General features: G+C 40.3%; 1 protein-coding gene across 2 annotated transcripts in view; it reads right to left on the bottom strand.

Annotated features, from left to right (window-relative positions):
- Positions 1–14,971, bottom strand: part of LOC132582139 (protocadherin alpha-C2-like) — a 341,397-nt gene extending 326,426 nt beyond the window's left edge. Inside the window, exon 1 of one of the 2 annotated variants that reach the window (XM_060253603.1) lies at positions 12,578–14,971. In XM_060253603.1, the coding sequence (XP_060109586.1) occupies positions 12,578–14,959 (2,382 nt within the window). In that variant the 5' untranslated portion in view covers positions 14,960–14,971. Of the gene's footprint in view, positions 1–6,913; positions 9,387–12,577 lie in introns of those variants that run through there. The other variant, XM_060253611.1, reaches the window with a different exon arrangement.
- Between the last annotated feature and the right edge of the window lie 7,438 nt (positions 14,972–22,409).

Below are 22,409 nucleotides of genomic sequence, written 5' to 3'. Positions count from 1 at the left end.
GGGAAAAGAAATTATGGGAAATGAGTAAAAAGCAAATGCAGCACATGCATGCGTATGTAAAGAGGAAAACTAACCAAAATGTGATTATGTGAAAAACAGGATTGCTAAAAGACTTGGAGAAAAAAATGTCCAGTCCCTTTATGTGTGAAAATGGGCAGCTGAAGCACTTTATGGCAACAGGTTGTTTATTGTGAACATGTTTCAGGCAACTGAAATTATGACTGCATATTTGGACATGACCGGATGACCAACACAGAAATCAAATAGATTACGTAAGTAGAAGCAAAAGATGGAGAAGCTTTGTTCTTTCTGGCAAATCAAGACCAGGAGCTGACTATGGTAAGGAACATTAATTGTTAATATCAAAACTTAGAATAAAGCTGAAGAAAAACACCAAAACACCCGAAGTGCCAAAATACAATCTAAACAATGCTCCTGAAGAGATTAAAGACCATGTCAAGAACAGATTTGCATTACCAAGGGCAAGTGAATCAGAAAACAATGGCCAGAAAGCAGAGACATTATTATAAAATAATGCAGAGACTATTCCTGTAGCCAAAAGAAATGACAAGCCTCAATGGGTGACTGTTGAAATACACAGAATTGCTAAAGATAGATGAGAAGTGCAAGTAAAAGATGACAGAAATAGAATCAGAAGTCTAAATGCAGTTTTCTAGCAACTGGCACGTAGAGACCATGAGAACTATGATAATAACCAGTGTAAAGAAACAGAAGAGAACAACAAAAAAGAACAAGAGATTTGTTCCACAAGATCCAAGAAATGAAAAGGAAATTCAAAGCATGGTTTTAAGCACACTGAAAGATCAACATGGAAACACATTACCTAAACAGGACAAAATAAAGAAAAGATGAGAACAATACACTGATGAACTATACAGAAGAGATAAAAAGGATGACAACAAAGACTGTTAATATTTATGGAACAAGAAATGCCAGATGTTCAAACTGGATTCTGAAAAGCAAGAGGTACTAAGAGATCATATGGCAAATTTGCATTGGTTGCTGGAATACACAAGACCTACAGAAGAAAATCAGCTTGTGTTTCATAGATCACAGCAAAGCTTTTGACTGTGTGGGTCATGAAAAGTTATGGTAAGTTTTTAAAGAAATGGGTCACCACAACATCTGCATAACTGGCTACTGACAGTACAGAATATGGAGAAACATAATAGCTTCTAATTGGCAAGGTGACAGACAAGGATGTATTTTATCTCCCTATCTCCTCAGTTTATATTCAGAATATTTCATAAGGGAAACTGGATTAGATTTAGGTAAAGGTGGTGCAAAACTTGGTGGAAGGAACATTAACAGTTCAAGAAATGTACTTGACTGGTAGAAAATACTGAAGACTTGAAATGACTACTGATGAGGGTTCCATTTCTTATTATTTATTCTGTTGGAAATAATCTTTAGCATCACCTGGTTGTTCTGTAAAATTAGGGAGCAGCTACCATTATCATTTATCACACTTTCAGATAGAGGAGTCCTTCCTTTGTCAGCAGAGTCACCAGGAACTTGACCTTATTTCATGATTGCTCAATGTTAGTAGATCTCTGATTTTCCATAAATGACCCAAGAATTTTCCTAAAGGTTTCTATTTCCTTAGATATTTTTGTTACCTATCCAAAGATTGAAATGACTGTGTTTGCCATTAACAGGCATTGGTCAGCAACAAAGCACCACTATTGAAGAGGCTTTCAGGAACACAGCCATCTTTCCTAGCTTCCTTTTGGGTTGATTCTTCCAAGTCTGTGTCTGTATACAATTACCCCCATTACTCAATAGGGAATCATCTCTGTTTCCTAAAAGGGAATATCTGTTTTGAACCTGAGTAGTATCTGCCAAGAGCATGTTTCTTTTCCTTAAAAGTGCCTATCCTCTTAAAGCCTTGGAAGAATTTATGGAATGGAAATTACTCACATGTTCATTGGGCTCCCTGAAACAACAGTGGTCATTAAATAACTGGGCTCCCTGAAACAACAGTGGTCATTAAATAACTTATCAGTCTTCAGCTGTTTTGAAGATTTTTCTTTCTTGTGTGATCGATATTACTGCTTCTTAGGTCCTTGCTTCTTCTCAATGAGCTGCTTCTCCAGCTACTGCTGGTTTAAATTAATTTATGGTTTTACAAATGACTCCTAGGAAGCTTTGTTTATCTCTGAGTATCTCTAAGGAGTTCAAGGATGTTCTGGCCTATCTTCGTATCCCTCATCAGGAATCAGCAATTAGACAATAATGCAGCAGGAAACATCCATAAAATGATTAGAAAGAAAAGTTCAGCGTGCTGCTACATCATCATCATCTTGCCTTCATTCTCCTAGTGATGAAGGTTAAAACAAAAAGTGCCAAAGCAAGATTACAGCTGAACATCAAAAAGTCAAAACTAATGACTATTGAGAAATTACACAACTTTAAGGCTGACAAGTAAGAAACTGAAAGATTTTCTATTCTTTGGCTCGATCATCAATGAAAAGGGAGACTACAATCAAGAAAATCAGAAGGAGACTGGGAAGGACAGCCATGAAGGAGCTAGAAAAGTGTAACATTGTGCTGCTGGTGACCAAGTTTAAGTTAATTCATACTATGATATTCCTAATTAGTACCTGTGGGTAAGAAGGTTGGACAATGAAGGTGACAGGAGGACAGTTGATTAATTTGAAATGTGGTGTTAGAGGAGAGTTTTACTAATACCATGGACCACCAAAAAGACAAATAAGTGGGTTCTAGATCAAATCAAGTCAGAAACTAAAATGACCAAACTGAGGCTATCATAGATCCAGGTGGGTAGCTATGTTGGTCTGAAGCAACAGAACCAAGTTAGAGTCCAGTGGCACTTTTGGGTGAGGCTATCATATTTTGGTCACATTATGAGAAGATAAGGGAAAACTGAAGGCAGCTGGAAAAGAGAACAACCCAATGTGAGATGGATTGACTCAATAAGGGAAGCCACAACCCTCATCTTGCAAGACCTGAGCAATGCTGTTAATGATAGGACATTTTGGATGTCATTAATTCATAAAAGGTAAAGATAGAAAGCTAGAAAGCACCTGTACAAGCACCAAGTTATTACTGACCCATGGGGTGATGTCACATGACATTTTCTTGGCAGACTTTTTGTTATGGGGTGGGTTGCCATTGCCTTCCCTAGTCATCTACACTTTATCCCAGCAAGTTGGGTATGCATTTTACCAACCTTGGAAGAATGGAAGGCTGAGTCAACCTTGAGCCAGCTATCTGAACGCAGCTTCTTCCTTGTTCGAACTCAGGTCATGAGCAGAGCTTGGACTACAGTACTGCAGTTTACCACTCTGCACCACAGGGCTCACTCATTAATTCCTAGGACTGCCATAAATCAGAGGAGACTTGATGGCACTTTACACATAGACACAAATCTCTATTAAATTTCTCCATTCTCTATTAAATTTCTTGTGAGAGGTGTTAGTGGGAGATGTTTTAGTTGGCAGATCAGCTATTTATATTCCCAGGGTGTTCTTTTTAAATTCTTATTTTTGCTTCACATAGCCCAACTGCCTTGACAGGCCTTGCATGAAGCTTAAACATGGCATAGTTGACTGAAAGTTGGCAGAGGTATCTTTGAAAGGCCGGGTTGCACATCCCATCATTGCTGCTCATCATTCTGTAGCTTTGTCAACCTCAGCAAATACCAAGTGATGGTAATGAAAGAAAACATGACTCAGATGAGAAAAAAAAAGAGGTTGGGAGATGTAGGTGCTGATTCCGCCCCTACCCCTTCCTTATTTCATTGCCTCTGGTAACCACTTGCTTTAATAGTCTGCATGAGTCTCTTTTGCTTTAATAGTCTGCATGAGGTTTCATATATTAGATTCTATAAAGCTGGGACATATAGGAAGAGACAGAAAGGTGGCTTGAATAGCAGCAGATTTGAGACAGAGAAACAATACAGATGAGTATGTGAGACCCAGATCCCCACTGTGCCTTGACTCATTTTGTAGCCTGGAAAAACAGCTTGCGTCTCAACCTCAATAGTTCCCCTGTTGTAAAATGGGTATGTCCATTGTGAATATTTAAAGACTGGTGCCCACTGTGTCTGATTTGTTCACAGTAGCTTTCTGAAGCACTTATAAAGCATCCTCTTGGCATTCTGTTAATGGCTTCTGTCAAGTTATTTTTAGTATCCATTTCACTGATTCTCATTTTACATAACTGGTAACAGGGTTGGAGAAACTCATCTTTAGAGTTTCATCTCCAGCCATTTCTTCCACACATACTCCAAAATCCATCATATCTATGCTGGCTGCTGCCAGGGCAGTGCTGCATACAAAATCATCTTTCCTTTCTCTGTTGGTGTGGTTTGTGGTACTATTTTACCTGCTACAGATAGCCTGTCACATTTAAATGTTTACCATATTGTTCAGTTGCATTGTGTGAACCATCTTGAGCACTAGGAAGCAAGTCAGTATTCGCATGAAACAGAATAATAGCTTTCCCAATATAAACTTTGTCAGTTCTGTCAGAAGGTTCTGACAAGAGGCTCTATGGCTATACTGAAAAATAAAGGTGCTAGAGGATACCGTTTAGTTCTTCTACTGACTGAAACATGCTGTAAGACACTACTTTCACTTTCAATAAATGCATTAGTTTTCTTTACAAGTGCAGATGTATAGTCATTATTTTGTTTTCTAGTTACCATCCTAGCCTATCAAAGGCTTTTTCATTTATTAGCACCCAGGTTGTCACTGATTGTTTCACTTTACAAATTATATTTAACACACAGTTTATGTTGTCTGCATACATAGATTGAAGCTTCCCCCCATCTCATCATGCCAATAGGTAAAACTGTAATGACTATTTTGCAACAAAGCAATAGGCTACATATACAGACCTAGTTCAGGAAAGAATATCTGTTTTGACCTACATTACGGGATCATTGTAAAGCTTGTAATGAGATAATATAAAATGCTTCGAACATTATAAAGAACATTCACACAGTGTTCATACTACCAAATGTAGCATAATATCTAACAACGCCATCCTAGGCGTTGTTAGATACACCCTTCTTAATCAGTTGAAGTCAATTGGCTTAGAAGGGTGTAATTTTGCTTAGGACTGCTCTGTAAGAGACTGAAGTCCTCTGCTGTGGTTACACTAGGCAGCTTTATGCCATGCCTCCCTCCCTTTCTCCCCATCCAATCTCATACCTGCAGTATGGTGATAAGATCTGTTACAAGTTTGTTGTTATAAGGACTGAAACAAGATAATACATGTTCTATGACCAGTATAAATGCCACATAATTTTAAAATTAAAATTATTTTATCACTATCATTTAGTAATAATAGGTAGTATTAGTGAGGTGTAATATGTGGTAATAGGTAGCAATAGTAATACGAACAAAGGCTAAGTGAGAGGATACAGAATGACTTAAGTTTTGTACAACTTATCCATTGACTCCTATCACCCATTATTTACAGAGACAAGTAGCACAGACTGGAATGACTTAGTAAGATATCACTATTTGAGATACTGTGCCTACCTCTATAACACTAAGAAGATTAAATATTTAAAAATAAAGGCCAAAAGGACTTTTTTTACTGGAATGAACACAATTTTTGAAACATGGACTTAAGTAAATGTTTATACTTACACACTTCTACCTCCCCAAGAGGAGTGTGAAAACAAGGGGATGGGGAGTGAGAAAATGTCCTTTAGTTGAGCAAGGGGGGGAAATCTACACCACCATACAAAGCATTACTTGCCTACCTGCTAGTGTATGCTTAAGAAACATAAAGTTGCTTTGTCCTTTGCCATAAGGCCTTCAGCAGTGACTCAAATACAATCTAATGGGTGAACTGTCTTTGCCTACTGCCTTCTGTTCATTGGACTCAAACCCACACTGTGAATTCTGATCCACAGGAAAGGAAAGGTCCCCTATGCAAGCACCAGTCGTTTCTGACTATGGGGTGACGTTGCTTTCACAATGTTTTCAAGGCAGATTTTTTTACGGGGTGGTTTGCCATTGCCTTCCCCAGTCCTTTACACTTTCTCCCCAGCAAGCTGGGTACTCATTTTACTGACCTAAGAAGGATGGAAGGCTGAGTCAACCTTGAGCCGGCTACCTGAATCCAGCTTCCGCCAGAATCGACTTCAGGTCATGAGCAGAGAGTTCAGACCACAGTACTGCAGTACTGCTGCTTTACCACTCAGCACCACGGGGCCACTTCTGATCCACAAGGACTGCACAATTCTGTACTATAATCTTGAATGAAAATTAAAAACACTTGATCCATGCTTCAGGCAGATAGAGAGAGAGAGTGATATTATCTCCACATATGTCTATTTTAAGAATGTCACTGATTTAAATGTTCAGAAGCTCACACCCATAGCGGCAGCCACCATCCTCTGTCCTGAACACATTCATTCTGTGTTCAGGGGTCTTCTCAGAAATCTCACTGCATTTTCATCTACGATTGTTTCAGAGGGCCTTTTCACTGAGAACTACTTAAGGTGACCATGCATTGAAAAAAATCAAAGTCCCAATATGACTGGAAAAGGGTCATACTAAGGGGTTCATACTAATCTCATAAAAAGCTTTCTGAAACAGTTAACATAAAAATGTTTCAACAGCATATTTGTAGCTGACTAGTAGGTTTGTGAAACACTCATAAAAAGTCTCATGCTATTGCATTTTTATGTTGCCCAGAAACCATATGCTGTAAGCCTTAAAGCCCAATATATTATTCAGAAAACAACAGTCAAAAGCTTCCTTTAAAAAAATCTCTGGGGAAACAGACCAAATTTTTTTAAAGAAAATAGCAGTACAGACTAGGAAAGGAAATTACTATAAAATGAAGGCAAAGCATATTAAGTAAACACAAAATATCACAATAGGAGCTTTAGAAGGTTATCACTAACCGTAACACAGAGCAGATCCTGTTGCTTCCCATTCTCCACAGACACAGGAATGCTGGGACTGAAAACCATGAGGTCGCTTTTGGCACCAGCATCTCCACTCACCCCTGCCAGGATGTGGCTGTGGCGATTGGAATACGACCAGCTGCCCACTTCACTGGCACACACAAGTGTGGCTGTGCCAGGGCCATACATCATTGCCTCCTTGGCCTGGCTCTGGCATCGCAGTGCCACATACACGAGGATCACTAGTAGGAACAAGCTGGACACTGAGCAGATGGCGATGATCAGGTAGAGATTGGCAGTGTCTGCCAAGGGCTTTGCATTTCTACCTATACTAGAGAGGTGGGCATCACTCTGAGCAGCCTGGGCGCTGGCCACCAGTGACACACTGAAGGTGGCTGTGGTTGACAGTACTGGCTTGCCGTGATCCTTCACCAGAACAAGCAGATGCTGGCTGCTGCTGCCCTCTGCCTCCTCAAGAGCACGTGTGGTGCTGATCTCACCACTGTAAAGGCCCACCCGCCAGGGGCTGCTGGATACATCATGCAACTCATAGCGAAGCCAGGCATTGTAGCCCGAATCAGCATCCAGGGCATGGATCTTGCCCACCACATGCCCAGCTGTCACTGGCACCTTCACCAGAGTGGGGGTTTCCTCAACTGGACCAGACACTGTAGGTGCATTGTCATTCTCATCCAACACAAAAACCTGCACAGTCACGTTGCCACACAAGGAGGGCAGCCCAGCATCCTTGGCCCTCACCTGGAACTCCAGCAGTTTCACCTCCTCATAGTCCAAGGGCTGCAGGGCATACAGCTTCCCACTCTCTGAATGCACAGAAATATAGCTTGACAATGGCCAAAGCTTCTCATCCAGCCAGTAGCTGACCAAGGCATTCTCAGCCATATCTGGGTCTGAGGCAGACACTGTGAAGATGTGAGTACCAGGGGGGTTGTTTTCTTTCACAAACACTGTGTAAGCTGGCTGTGCAAAAATTGGTGCATTGTCATTCACATCACCAATAGGCACCACCAAGCTGCTGCTGGCTGAAAGTGGTGAAGTCCCTTCATCCCGAGCTATCACTACCATTCGGTATTCATTTGACTGCTCCCGATCCAAGGGCTCAACTAGTGTCAGTGCATAGTAATTCTTGAAGGTAGATACCAGCTTGAAAGGGAGCTTGGGTGGCCACAAAGAGCAGTTCACTTGCCCATTGGTCCCAGAGTCCCTGTCTGATATACTAATTAAGGCCACCTCCATTCCCAGTGAAGAGTCCTCTGGCACTGGTACCAACAGAAAAGTCACCAACATCTCTGGAACATTATCATTTACATCCAGGATATCAATTAAAACTTTGCAATGTCCAGACAAGGGGTAACCACCTTTATCTGTTGCTGCTGCTCGAATTTCATATGCATTAGTGTCTTCATAATCTAATTCTCCATTCAGTCTGATCTGTCCAGTATTTGGATCTATCTTAAAAATGGTACTTAATTTAGGTGGATTTACACTACGAATGGAGTATAAAATCTCTTTATTAATACCTTCATCCAAGTCAGTGGCATTGATTGTAGTCACTAATGTCCCATTGGAGGCATTTTCTAGCATCTGGATCTTGTACACAGGCTGGCTAAAGATAGGAGGGTTATCATTCACATCAAGGACTGTAATCACCAGATGAATTGTTCCTGTTAGCACTGTCTGACCACCATCAAAGGCTGTGAGCAGTAAGCGATGCACAGGAATATCTTCTCTGTCTAAAGACTTTTTTATTATAAAACCTAAGGAGTTATCCCCACTCTGTTGGAAATCTAATGAGAAATGTTCATTAGGGCTGAGCTGATAATTTAACTGAGCATTTATACCAACATCAGCATCTAAAGCTCCCTCCAGCGGGAAAAAGGATCCTACAAGTCTTGATTCTAGAATGAACAAGCTTTCCTCCTTTAATGTGAAAAATGGAGCATTGTCATTTATGTCCTTGATCTCCACTTCCACATGGAAGACCCTCAAGGGTTTATCCACAATCACCTCCAGGTGAATAGCACAAATAGGGCTCTTGGCACACAGCTCTTCCCTATCTATCTGAGAATTCACAAACAGGATCCCATTCTGTAGATTTACCTCAAAGTAATCTCCACGGCCTTTGGAAACCACCCGGAACATCCGAGGCACCAGTTCGCTCACCTCCAATCCCAGATCCTGGGCAATGCGGCCCACAAAGGTGCCATGCTGAGATTCCTCCAGGATGGAATAATGGAGCTGGCCGCACCCCGTTTCCCAGGCTGTGTGGAACAGAACCAGCTGTAGCAGCTGCCTCCACACTGAGTAGCCTCTCCGTGGAACAACCATCTCAGAAACATTCCATTTAATCCCCTTGTATCATGTTATATCCTTGGGAAAAGATGTTGCTCTGTCTTGCTGATGTCCTTTGTGCTCCTGCAGATTCAGGCACTGTCTGGATTTTTCTGAAGACAATGAAAATGAGGAACTGGTCTTGTACGCCAGTACAAGATATTTAAAAGTAAAGAGCGACACCATGCGAAAAGATTTGTAAGTGCAATTCTTTCACTATTTTGTGAGCCCTTTATTTTGCCTTGTATCATTTTTGCTTTTTTTAACCTTCCTCAAGTGTATGCAGAAATATTCTTATTTGCCTTTGTAATAATTCAACACATAAGGAAATGTTTTAATATATTAAGATGTATAATAACTCCTGTGTGGTATTGGTTATGCCTCATTACTTCCCTAATTTTGAAACTTCCACCCTTAGAATATAAGCATGGATATTTTTCATCCTTATCAAATAAAGACAGCTCAATTTCATAAGAAGCAAAGAGCTTGCAGAATACTTACAATTATCTCTATATGTATTTTTGAAACACAGTTCTCCAGAAAATTAGCTGATGCTATATGTCGTTACTATATCACTGTCATTTTATGATTTAACCTTCTTTATGAAACTATATATGTAAGTGTTCAAATGCTGTTCCGTTAATTTGTTAGGCAAATGTCTGAATTGCCCAGCAAAGGATTGCACAGCTCAGATGAAATCAGTATTTATGAATGTAGCATACTACTTCTTGAAGAAAGACTCTTCACAGTCTATTGTTTAAAGCACATAATGAAGTCATCTGATCGTAGTTAAATAAACTTGTCTGAAACTGGTTAATGGACAGGCAAGGAGAGACTTTAGAATTACAAAGACAGATCATACACATTGTGTAGTTGTGGTCAATGATTGGAGAGTTTGACCATTTTATTATGACAGCTATTTTTGAAGGCTTTCTTTTTGTTCGCAGCCGTGTTTGGTCTTTCCCCTTGACACACCCACAAGACTGCAGCTGGATCTTGGGAGCATTTGAGACGGAAGTAAACTTGAGCAAATCCTCTTTCAATCACTCCTGCCGACTTGTATTGTTTTCTTTAGCATTACTTTAATTAAGAAAGGTGGCAAGTGGAGAGCCAGTTTGGTGTAGTGGTTAAGTGTGCAGACTCTTATCTGGGAGAACCGGGTTTGATTCCCCACTCCTCCACTTGCACCTGCTAGCATGGCCTCGGGTCAGCCATAGCTCTGGCAGAGGTTGTCCTTGAAAGGGCAGCTGCTGTGAGAGCCCTCTCCAGCCCCACCCACCTCACAGGGTGACTGTTGTGGGGGAGGAAGGTAAAGGAGATTGTGAGCCGCTCTGAGACTCTTTGGAGTGGAGGGCGGGATATAAATCCAATATCTTCTTCCTACTAAGACAGCCAATTCAGTGTAGTGTTTAAGAGTGGTGGACTCGAATCTGGGTAACCAGGTTTGATTTCCTACTCCCCCACATGCAGCCAGCTGGTTGACCTTGGGTCAGTCACAGTTCTCTCAGAGCTGTTCTTTCAAGAGCAGTTATCGCAGAGCTTTCTTAGCCCCAGCTACCTCACAGAGTGTCTGTTGTGGAGAGAGGAAGTGAATGTGATTGTAAGCTGCTTTGAGGCAGAGAAAAGCAGGATATAAAACTTCTTCCACCTCCTCCTAATAAATTCCAATAATCTGTTTCCTTTTCTCTAGCCTTCACCCCACACCAGTACTCACAGAGCCTTGCTTTTGTTGCTCTGAATCTTCTTTCTGATCAAGCTCTTCCACCACTTGAACTTCATCTTGAAAATACTATTGGCAAACACATGGTTTTAGTGATTTCCATCCAGCCAGGACAGTTCATTGAAAAGGCAGGAATAAAGTTATCAAGGTGCTGTGCCTGTAAAACTCCTCTTCTTCCACTTACCTTCTCCAGTTCCTCTTCCCTCCACCCTCTGCCTTCCACCTGCAAGATCACAGGCTTCTTTCTTCAGAAAGCAATTTCTCTTCTACTTTCTTCAGCTCCCCCAGCACTTCATCCTCTTCATTCTTCACACACCATCACTGATTCACTCTTTGATCCCCTCTTCTCAAATTACTCCAACAAGACTGAGACTGGTTTTTTATTCTCTCCCACCAGACTCTTCACCCAGTTAAAGTTCACTGTGTCACAGGCTTTCATCTCATTGGTTCTAAACTAAAGGCCAATTAAACAGTTAAAATATCCATTAATTGACCAATCACAAGCTTGACCAATCAGGGGTAGATTACATATTAGTTCCCTGTATAGGGGAGAAAATAACATACAACAGAAGAGAAGCTTCTGAGACCTTCATTTCTATTTGGCAAGATTTCTTGTATCTCTTTGAGCAGTGATGTCTCACCTTCTCCAGTCCTTGCTTAGCCTGAACTATATCACCGCCTCTCACCTCCCCCCAACACCAATCTCACTCTCCCCTCTCTCCTCTATTTTTTTCTTTTCTTAACCTCTACTCTAGCTGCCTGAGTGTATGTACCTCCTATTTCTGTTGTTTTTAATGTTGATGATGAGTCATGTTAGGGAAGAGGATGGGCAGACAGTGGGCAGTAAAGTTATGGGAAATTCATTGTTATACTTACAACCTTATGTGGAAAACAATAAAAAACCCATAATGATAAAAACTTGACCAATCAGAACTGAAGCATTTTGAATCCTTGTATTGTATATAAAATGAGACTTACTGAATATCTTCCAGAGGAAACCACTCCCTTGGCAACAGTAACTAGGTATCAGCTCCTCAGCTTAGCAGACTGCTCCAAGACCTAGCTTTACTTCCCTCCCAGAAGTAAAATCATCTGCTATATATATTAGATGTTTTACTTCTATATATTGAATTGCCAGGGTTCAGGAAAATATAGTAATGAAACAGAAATAGGCTGAGGATTTGAAGTATCCCATGAGACAGGGGCACACTGGGAGAGCCAGCAAAACAGTGTATGTTAGAACTGACATGCCTGGGGAAAGGCGCTATTAAAGGTAAAGGTAGTCAGTCCCCTGTGCAAGCACCAGTCATTTCTGACTCTGGGGTGATGTCGCATCACAACATTTTAATGGCAGACTTTCTTACGGGGTGGTTTGCCACTGCCTTCCCCAGGCATCTATACTTCCTCCCTTACCAAAGGCAAATAATAATAATAATCTCAAGCAAAACCTTTTTTTCATTCTGAAATTATGAGTGATTTTTCAGTGGCAAGCATTCAGAACATTTCCAGTACTCTGAAGACATAACATGCCATGTGACAAACTGAAATACCATGGAGTAATAAGTCTAAGGAAAACACTCGGAACTCACCTCTCCAGATGGATCTGGAACTAGGTTCTTTCCATTCCTCAGTTCTCCATTCTCTGTTAAGATGGGTATGTTGGGACTGAAAACCATGAGGTCACTTTTGGCACCAGCATCTCCACTCACCCCTGCCAGGATGTGGCTGTGACGATTTGAGTATGACCAGCTGCCCACTTCACTGGCACACATCAACGTGGCTGTACCAGGACCATACACCATTGTCTCCTTCACCTGGCTCTGGCATCGCAATGCTACATATATTATGATTACCAACAGGAATAAGCTAGACACTGCACATATGGCAATGATTAAATATACATTGGCATTGTCTACAAGTGCACCAGGATTACCTCCCATTCCAGGTAGATGGGCATCAACATGGATCATCTGTGAAGTGTGCATCAGTGAGAAACTCAAAGTGGCTGTTGCTGACTGGGGCAGTTTACCATGGTCCTTTACCACCACCAGCAGCTCATAGGTGCTGCTGCCGTCTGCCTCATCCAGGACACGTGTGGTGCTGATCTCACCATTGTAGCGCCCTACCTGCCATGGCCCACTAGACAATTCATGCAGCTCATAGCACAGCCAGGCATTGTAACCTGAGTCAGCATCCAGGGCATGGATCTTGCCCACTATTTGCCCCATCATGATGGGAACCATCAGTGGGATGGTGGCCTCCTTTGACCCTGGGGATGGGGCATTGTCATTCTCATCCACCACAAAGACTTGGACAGTCACATTGCTGCACAAAGAGGGCAGCCCAGCATCCTTAGCCCTCACTTGGAACTCCAGCATCTTCAACTCTTCATAATCCAAGGGCTGCAGGGCATACAGCTTCCCATTCTCCGAATGCACTGAAATGTAGCTTGATAAAGGCCAAAGCTTCTCATCCAGCCAGTAGCTGATGTGGGCATTCTCAGCCACATCTGGGTCTGAGGCAGATAATGTGAAGATGTGAGCACCAGGAGGGTTGTTTTCTTTCACAAAGACTGTGTAGGAGGACTGTGCAAAAGTGGGCGCATTGTCATTTATATCACTGATGGGCAGAACCAAGCTGCTCTGTGCTGACAGTGATGGATCCCCTTGGTCTTGGGCTATCACCAACAGCTCGAACTCTGCTACTTGTTCTCGATCCAGTGGTTCCGCCAGGACCAGTGAGTGATAATTCTTGAAAGTGGACACAAGTTTGAACGGTAGCCCAGGGGGCCACAAGGAACAGCTAACTTTCCCATTGGCCCCAGAATCCCTGTCCAAGACACTGATCAAGGCCACCACTGTCCCTGGTGGGGAGTCCTCTGGCAGTGGCACCACCATGGACTTCAACAATATCTCAGGGACATTGTCATTTACATCTAAAATTTCAATAAGGATAGTGCAGTGTCCTGATAAAGGAGGGCTTCCTTTATCTTTTGCCTCTATTTCAATGCTATAAACATTGTTTTCTTCAAAATCCACGTTTCCTTTCACTTTTATCTCACCTGTATCAGAATCAATAGTAAATATATTAGAAGGAGCATTATTACTGAAAGAGTAAGATATTTCTTGATTAATTCCCTCATCTAAGTCTGTTGCATTGGGATGAATAACCAGTGTCCCATCTGCTACACTTTCAAATAATTTCACCTTGTAAACAGACTGATTAAACACTGGTGCATTATCATTTGCATCTATCACAGTGATCTCAAGATAGACCATGCCTGTGAGTTCTGGTTGACCCCCATCAGTGGCTGTAAGTAATAAATGATGCACAGCTATTTTTTCTCTGTCCAGAGGTTTCTTTAAAACAAGTACTAATGATGTACTGTGCTGGTCATTAATCTTTTCTTCAACAACAAAAAAATCTGTTGAATTAAGCTTGTACTTCAGCTGAGCGTTAGAACCAATGTCTGCATCAGAGGCTGCCTGCAGAGGGAAATGTGCCCCGGGAAGCATTGATTCTGCAACATTTAGAGTTTGTTTCCCCGCTGAAAATATGGGAGGATTGTCATTTATATCTTTAATTTCCACCTCCACATGGAAGATCCTCAAGGGTTTATCCATAATCATCTCCAGCTGAATGGCACAGTCAGCATTCTTGACACATAACTCCTCCCTGTCTATTTGGGAATTAACAAACAATATTCCATTCTGGAGATTTACCTCAAAATAGTTCCCAAGGCCTTGGGATTCCATTCGGAACATCCGAGGCATCAGTTCATTCACATCCAATCCCAGATCCTGGGTAATGCGACCCACAAAAGTACCGTGCTGAGATTCTTCTGGCACAGAATAATGGAGATGGCCGCTCCCCGTTTCCCAGGCTGCATGTAACAGAACTAGCTGTAGCAGCTGCCTCCTCATCAAGAAGCCTCTTCTTGGGATAACCATCTCAAAAATATTCCTTTCCATTCCCTTGTTTTTGTACTATGTCTTTGTGAAGTAAATTAAAAAGTCAATCCACTCTGGTTAATATTCCTCTTGCTCCTCCAGTTAGAAGAACCAAATGATCTCTGATGACAAAGCACAGGAAGAGCTCTTTGTCCCCCTGTTCTCAACAAGATATCTGAGCAGAGAGCGACATCATGTGACTAAATGGATAAATACAATCATATACTCTGTAAGATTTCACATTCTACTTGAGATTGTAACTTTTTACAGAAAGAGTCTGATGTTTAAATGAATGATGAACAGCCAAGATAACTTTTTTCTTCAGAAATATTTTCTAATGGATATTGTCTACATTTGGCCATCATGATCAAATAAGTCTTTCCATCTTTAAATCCAGCATGCTATATGAATATTTGTTGCTTTGATGTTTATTCCATTATTATTAATATTGTTATTATTAATATAATCTTTTCAAGCTTCACTCTGTTAGGAGTTTCAGTCAATGTTCAGCAACATATAAAGCAGCTCTATAAATGACAATCTTTTATATTACATTTACCGGCAATTATGGCACAATGTTTACAATATTTGGAATAACGTCCTATGGCTGACACTGAAATGGAGGCCACATGAATCACCTTGCCTTCCAGACATGCTTCCTCTCCAAATTTATATTTTGAGGATTTGAATGGGGGACTTCTCATGACTTCTTTTTTTTCAGTGGAAAATCAGTGAATACACCAAACAAACAGACAAAAAGTTTATTTTATGCAGAAGTCTACAATTCACTCGTCAGTATCTACGAATTCCAAGCAATATTTATTGCGAGAAGAAATGTTAGATTGAAGCGCATGAAAAAATCTAGCATGATTCAAAAAAGGCTGGGAAAATTTTCATTCGGTACTGCTTGAGAAGTGGAGAGATTAGCTCCATGGAATTCACATTTGCTGTGGCCAGTTTCTTGCTGCTTTTCTTTCTGAGCATGAGGCTATCCTTACTATTCAAGGTGTACCATGATATTGCTTTTCCATATAAACTTCAAAAAGGTGCCATAATATCTAAAATGAATAACGTGCAAATGCATGTATTTTCAGAGACCAGAGATACCAGTATCATTTGAAACAGCAGCTTGTCTCTGGTCCACAATTTTGTGACCATGTAGTTAAGATTTTTAAAGGATATTTTTCCACACATGATATTTCTATTGGTAAATCAGAAAAGATGAGTTGGGGAGGAGAACTACTGGCTCAGGCTTCCCACACACACACACAAACACTAAAACTCTCACTTCTAACTTTATTGAAAATTATTTCCAAATAGGGTGAATAAATCTATAAATATTCAGGTTGCAGTTCTAAGTACATGTACTGCTCATTCACATAGAACTGTGCTGCACCCCCCTCATCAGTACCTGCAAATACCAACATGCTAATATCTTCTGTCCCCTATGATAATCTTGCTAAACTCCTCTCAACAATTTTGATAAAGCCAAACCAAAGAATGAAAGTAGTAGGTATAATGTGTTCATATTGTGTTAAGCATTCACCTCTCCGGTTAATTAACTAATCTACATTCCAGTGTTTTCCTTTAATTATGAAACATCTGCTCTTCCCGCACCAAGGTCCCATAGTGCTCTTCCTCTGCTCTCCAAATTTCTCTGTGAGTATGATGAATGTTTTCTCCTTACAACAAATGAGAAGCTTTCTCTTCACTCACAAACAGGCTTCATTTTGGGCAGGAGCTCATACGGAGCTCCGGAACCTCTAAATTTTATTGTGCTCTTTCTTTCTTACCCATCCTCCCAAAAAAAATACTTGCTTCTGGACTCCATTGTTCAAACCCCCTGTGAGAATTCTGCTGAACTCTAAAATTTGACAAACTTTCTAATATTTTTCCCCACAAAAAATGGGAAAATAACCAAAACATCTAAAACAGACAGATGGAAATCTTCATCATGCCACTGTGACTACATAGGAGAAAGTAATTTTAAAAGTATGATGGGAGTGAGGTTTTATTATGGCAATTATAATTCAAGAAGCATTTTAAAGTAGATGCTGATATAATTTAATACACCTACCAGTGATGTCAGGGGTGTGTGTGGCATATGCAAATGAGTTGTGCTAATGAGCTCTGGCACCTCTTTTTCTATGAAATGACCCTGCTCACAAACAATCTGTTTCCCAGTCAATTTTCCAGTCAATTAGCATATGTAAGGGACCTAAACCCTTTAAGATCCATGAGTATTATTGGTGAACAAAGTGAGGCCTTTGGTTTAATTTACTGAATTAGCATTCTATGTTAATATATTTGTATACTAGTTCATAACAGTTATCTTTTTGAATACTCTGCAGCAGGATGGAAAGTGGTACACACATTCAGGACAGAATTCTATATCATGGTCTCTTCCTTCCACATAAACAGCATATTAAAGTAACCATAAAAGGAACAAAGTTATTATTGGGGAGGACAGAATGAACAAAATAATGATTACAGAGAAGCAGCCTTGGTTGCCCAGAGACACACAAAATGCAGTCAATAATTTACACTTAATTTTCCCAAATGGCACCCAAAGCCTTAGCAATTTGCCAAGGGCTCAGGAACATCATTGTAAAAGGTAACCCTCTTCTAAAAAATGAAGTTCCCTCCCAGTCATAAGACAACTTTATTGAGCCTCCTAAAAATGACTCTGATGGACTACCTCTCCTTGTATGAACATATGTGTTAGCTCTGCAACACAGTACCCACCTTGCAGGTGGTGCATACTTCAGCTGCTTGTTCACATGGCTTTTCTATTGTGACTGTACAACTGACATAAGCATCCTGAACTGATGATCCTTGAAAATAAGTTTGCTTTATTATTTCCCTATAAATTCCACTGCTAAAATGTTAATATCTGATTTCATCTGAAGACAGTATACTACACAATAAGGAAGTCAGTTCTTAGACAAACTCTTTGGTGCCATCAAACCACTGCCAATGAAGACAGAGGTCCTGTATTTTTGTACCTTTTGTATTTTAAATGTGGTTTTCTGTTCCATGGATGTACATGGATGTGTAATCTGCCCTGAGCCTGATTTTGCGGGGAGGGTGGGATATAAATTGAAATAAATAAATAAATAGTAGAAGAAACTCAAAGGACTCAAGTCTCAGCACATGATTATAACCATGGAAGCTGGGCATTTTTTATTTCCAGGCTTCAGTAAGATGTGGGAGTTGCTCGTTCAGAAGAAAGTCCACCTTTCTTACATTGATCAAAATGACATCATCCTCAAAAGGTTATCTATGGCAGGAGACCATGTATAATTCATCTTATGTCCAGCTGGGTATGTGGGTTGCCACATACAATCTTTCCACAGCAACAACTGCTCTCAACAGTCATTCTCCTTTCAGCTGGTCCGCTTATCCCATGTAGTTCAGCTCGTTCTGTACAGAGTGAAGCATATGAGAAGTTTAGATGCTGTGAGTAAAGAAATGTACTGCTGTGGTAAGGGAAAGAACCAAAGTGACTCATCTCTTTTCAGCACTTGACCACAGTGAACCTGAGCTTGGTACAAACATAGAAAGGGAAGGCACTAGGGATGTGGATGAACCAAAAAAATAAACTGCGGTTCGAACAATGAACCAGTTTAAGAAACTGGTGGTTCATGTAAGTTAATTGTACGTGCAATCATAAAGCCATGAACCAATATGAACCACCATTTTCCTGGTCCAAACCAATCCCTAAAAGCCACTAGCTAAGTGAAGTAGTACCATGTACTTACATAGTCTGGTTAAGGACATCTGCAATGGTCTTCATTTTCTTTGAGTTCTTGGTTAGTGCTGGACAACCACTATTGTAGATGACTTCCCTGTCCTATGCAAGAAGTAAGTGGAAGGCAGTAGAGGCCAGCTTCTTCTGTGGAACCCCGAACAAACTCTCCAGAAATACAGTGAAACCTTGCACTGAAAACCTTCTAAAGTGGCACAGACAAAAACCACGAAATAGAATAGCAAAAGTCCAGTCCCATCTAGGCTCACAATTACTGCAAGCTCTTTATGAACTTGCTTTTTATTTATGGGTCTTCTACAAGACTGGTGTTCATTCAGCTTTCATTAATTCATTTTGGGGACTCAGCAGGGATTAACCATGAATTGAGGCTGGGATCAACCACGTTTTTTTCTCAGATGTGAAGGCAGTATGATACAGCAATGAGGAAGGGATGCTCCCATGCAGAAGAGATTTTGACCACTATCTTCATGTAGAAAACTCCATCTTCAAAAATGTGAAATCTCATCTTGCCATTCTCTCCAGTTTGAGAGCCAGTTTGGTGTAGTGGTTAAGTGTGCAGACTCTTATATGGGAGAACCGGGTTTGATTCCCCACTCCCCCACTTGCACCTGCTGGAATGGCCTTGAGTCAGCCATAGTTCTGGCAGAGGTTGTTCTTGAAAGGGCAGCTGCTGTGAGAGCCCTCTCAGCCCCACCCACCTCACAGGGTGTCTGTTGTGGGGGAGGAAGATAAAGGAGATTGTGAGGCACTCTGAGACTCTGAAATTCGGGGTGGAGGGTGGGATATAAATCCAATATCATCATCTTTTTCTTCTTCCAGTCTTTCAGTCTGATCCTCTCAAAATAGTAGCACTCCACAATTTTTTTAGAAACGCATTTACTAACATGACCATAGAATTCTTACCCATGTCAATCATGTTTCATTACACAGAGCAAAGGATGTTAATGAAAGTCGACCCGAGCTGCTTGCTTTTGCTTCCAGTTGAAAGCAATTACATCTTTCAAAATCCAGGCCATCTTCAAGTTTTACATCTTCAGTAGTCTTGTCTACATTTGTGTTCATTTCTTTGCAATGCTGCTATTCCAGTCATTTCTATCTCTCATGCTGCATATCACTAATGATTGTGTCTTTGCCCATGCTGATGATGTAAATATTCCAATCGAATACAGAGTGTTCTCACAGGAATCCAGTATAATGATGCTGCCTCTGAACATTTCAGGTCTCTATAGAGACCAGGCATTATTTGATTTTTACCTTAAACTGGTAATGGAATCTTTCATTCTGTCTACTGATTTTCAAAAGCCTAAACCATATTTTTGTCTGTCATGGATCTTCACTTAACTGTGTCAAAAACATGTATATCAATATCTGGAAAATACAAAAACCACCAGCAGCAATTTAAATCCTAGAAGCAGAATCACCTCTACTGGGAAACTGGGCAGATAGTTTTTAACACTGTAGACATCTAGGTCCTATTAAAACATCACGAAAACATTTTCAGTTAGAGGCTCAAATATATAACTTACTATCTGCCCCAGCAGCTCCTCTGTTCACAATCATGTCCCATGCTGCAAATCCGAATGTTTTATTGCATGTAACAACAGGCAGGCTGTGAATATGAAGGTTTTTGACACTTGATCTCAGATGCTGCGCAACAACAACACCAGGTTCCAGTTCCTGTGGCATCAAGCATTTTCTTCTTGCTAAAGGAAAACAAAACATGCCAGCCATGCGCTCACCATCTTAGTTTACTTGTGTCTTCATGGCACCCACAAAATAAAGATTTTCCAGTAAAATAATTCCTTCATATAGAATCCATGATTCAATAGCACTGCTGTCCAGCAAAAAAAAAAAATACTGGAATGCTGAATTTGGTATAAAAATACAATCACTGCACTCTTCTTTCTTCCTGAATTCTGAGTCATTTGGAAAATTCACTTTGTTAATATTCGTTGTTATGCTTTTCCAATCATGGACAACAGCAGCACCTAGCGTCTAGATCCTAACTATGCTCCATATTTGGGAGACAGTGATACACAACTGTTATTTCTATAGCTTATATGTTACAGGGTACAGGCTTCTGTAAATGAGAAATAACCATATTCTGTCACAGTCACTTTGAACTACTTTTACACATCTCCATTATAGTTTTATTTGTAGCCAGTTTACAGCCATGTCTTTTGCAACTATACTTAATTCTCAAGAGAGTATCTAAGGCAAGAATTTAGATTTTCAATGATGCATAATTGTTTTGCAACTGATGTATGTATTTCTTTCCATTTCTTTTACCCTTGCATGGTCCATGTAACAATTATTAAATTCAATATATCAAAACATAAAGTTAGATACATCTGCATGCGTTCTAGATTTGTGTTTATTGCCCTTTCTATTAATGATTATACCGGTTTGTTGATTTTTATGAGTTTATATGAATGCTTCTCTAATATGGTCATTTTACTGATATTTACCCTTCTATTTCTTGAATTTTTTTGCTGCAAACAGTTCAGTTTTCACTAAGCTTATTTTTGGACAACTGGAATTTCATCTGTAGATTTGTCTTTTGAAATTCTTATTTTAAATTGTTTTTTAAACTCATATTTTAAATTGTTTTTAAATTTTAAAATATTTTAAAATGTTACATTTTAATGAGTTTAAACTTGTGAGCCACTTTGGCATCAAGACACCCAGAGTGGGGTAGAGTGGTTATAGCTTTACATTCAGAGTAGAAACCCTAAGCTGAACAACCCATTCAACCATGAAACCCCACTGGGTGACTCTGGGAGTCATTTTCTCTCTGCTTAAGCTACTTTGCAGGGTTCTTACAAAGAGGGTGGGAAACATGTTTCCTGCTCTGAGCTCTTTAAAGAAAGAGAAAGATAGAAGCATGTCAGATGTTAAGAATTGTGGCCATAAATTTTGAAAACAATGATCTGTGAAATTACTGAAGGATTTAAATTAAAAAAAATTATAAAGAGTGATTTTGATGAATGAAAATGGAAAAGATAAGCAGATGAATACAATATTTTAGAAGGATGAGTCCAGAAAAAAAATAAAATTAAAAATAAGCCTTAGAAAATATTGGAAACAAAAAAATCTCAAAGAATATGAAGATTCTGAACTATAAGAAATGGGAACTTAATTAGCAAATAAAAGAAAGAAATGTAACATGCATCTAGAAAAGGACAAAGGTGGAAAGGAGGCAGGGTAGAAAAGAGAGCCATGCTGGGGTCTGCGGCAAAACAGCCCCTTCTGACCCGCAAGTCATCTTGTGCTCCAAGGAGTCTGGGCACCAGCTGCCATCAAAGATCTCCACCTGGCATTTGCCAGTCACCCAGCTTTCCCAACCCTTGGAGGTGCTTTTCTTTCCCTCTCTTGATTCAACCACTGCCACCACCTGGCCTTTGAAGAAACTATGCATTGAGTGGACCAGTAGTGATTAGACTGTCAGCTACAGTCTCCCAGGTTTGAATCCCCACTCTGCCATGGAAGACTGCTGAATGGATCAGTCACATACTTTCAGTCTAACCTACTTCAAAGGGTTGTTGTGAGGATGAATTTAAGATAGAGAGGTTATCATAACAACCAGTGTTCCCTCTAAGCTTCACAGTGTTATGAACATAAATTCTACCCCATGGGAGAAAAAAGCTAGTAGCATCAAAGTTGTGAGCAAGCCTACATTTCACTATCACATAAATTAGTTTT

The sequence above is a fragment of the Heteronotia binoei genome, chromosome 14, assembly GCF_032191835.1.
Source record: "Heteronotia binoei isolate CCM8104 ecotype False Entrance Well chromosome 14, APGP_CSIRO_Hbin_v1, whole genome shotgun sequence".
Classification (NCBI taxonomy): Eukaryota; Metazoa; Chordata; class Lepidosauria; order Squamata; family Gekkonidae; genus Heteronotia; species Heteronotia binoei.
The sequence above is the reverse complement of the archived record's forward strand: the minus strand, read 5'-3'. Positions and strand labels throughout refer to the sequence as shown.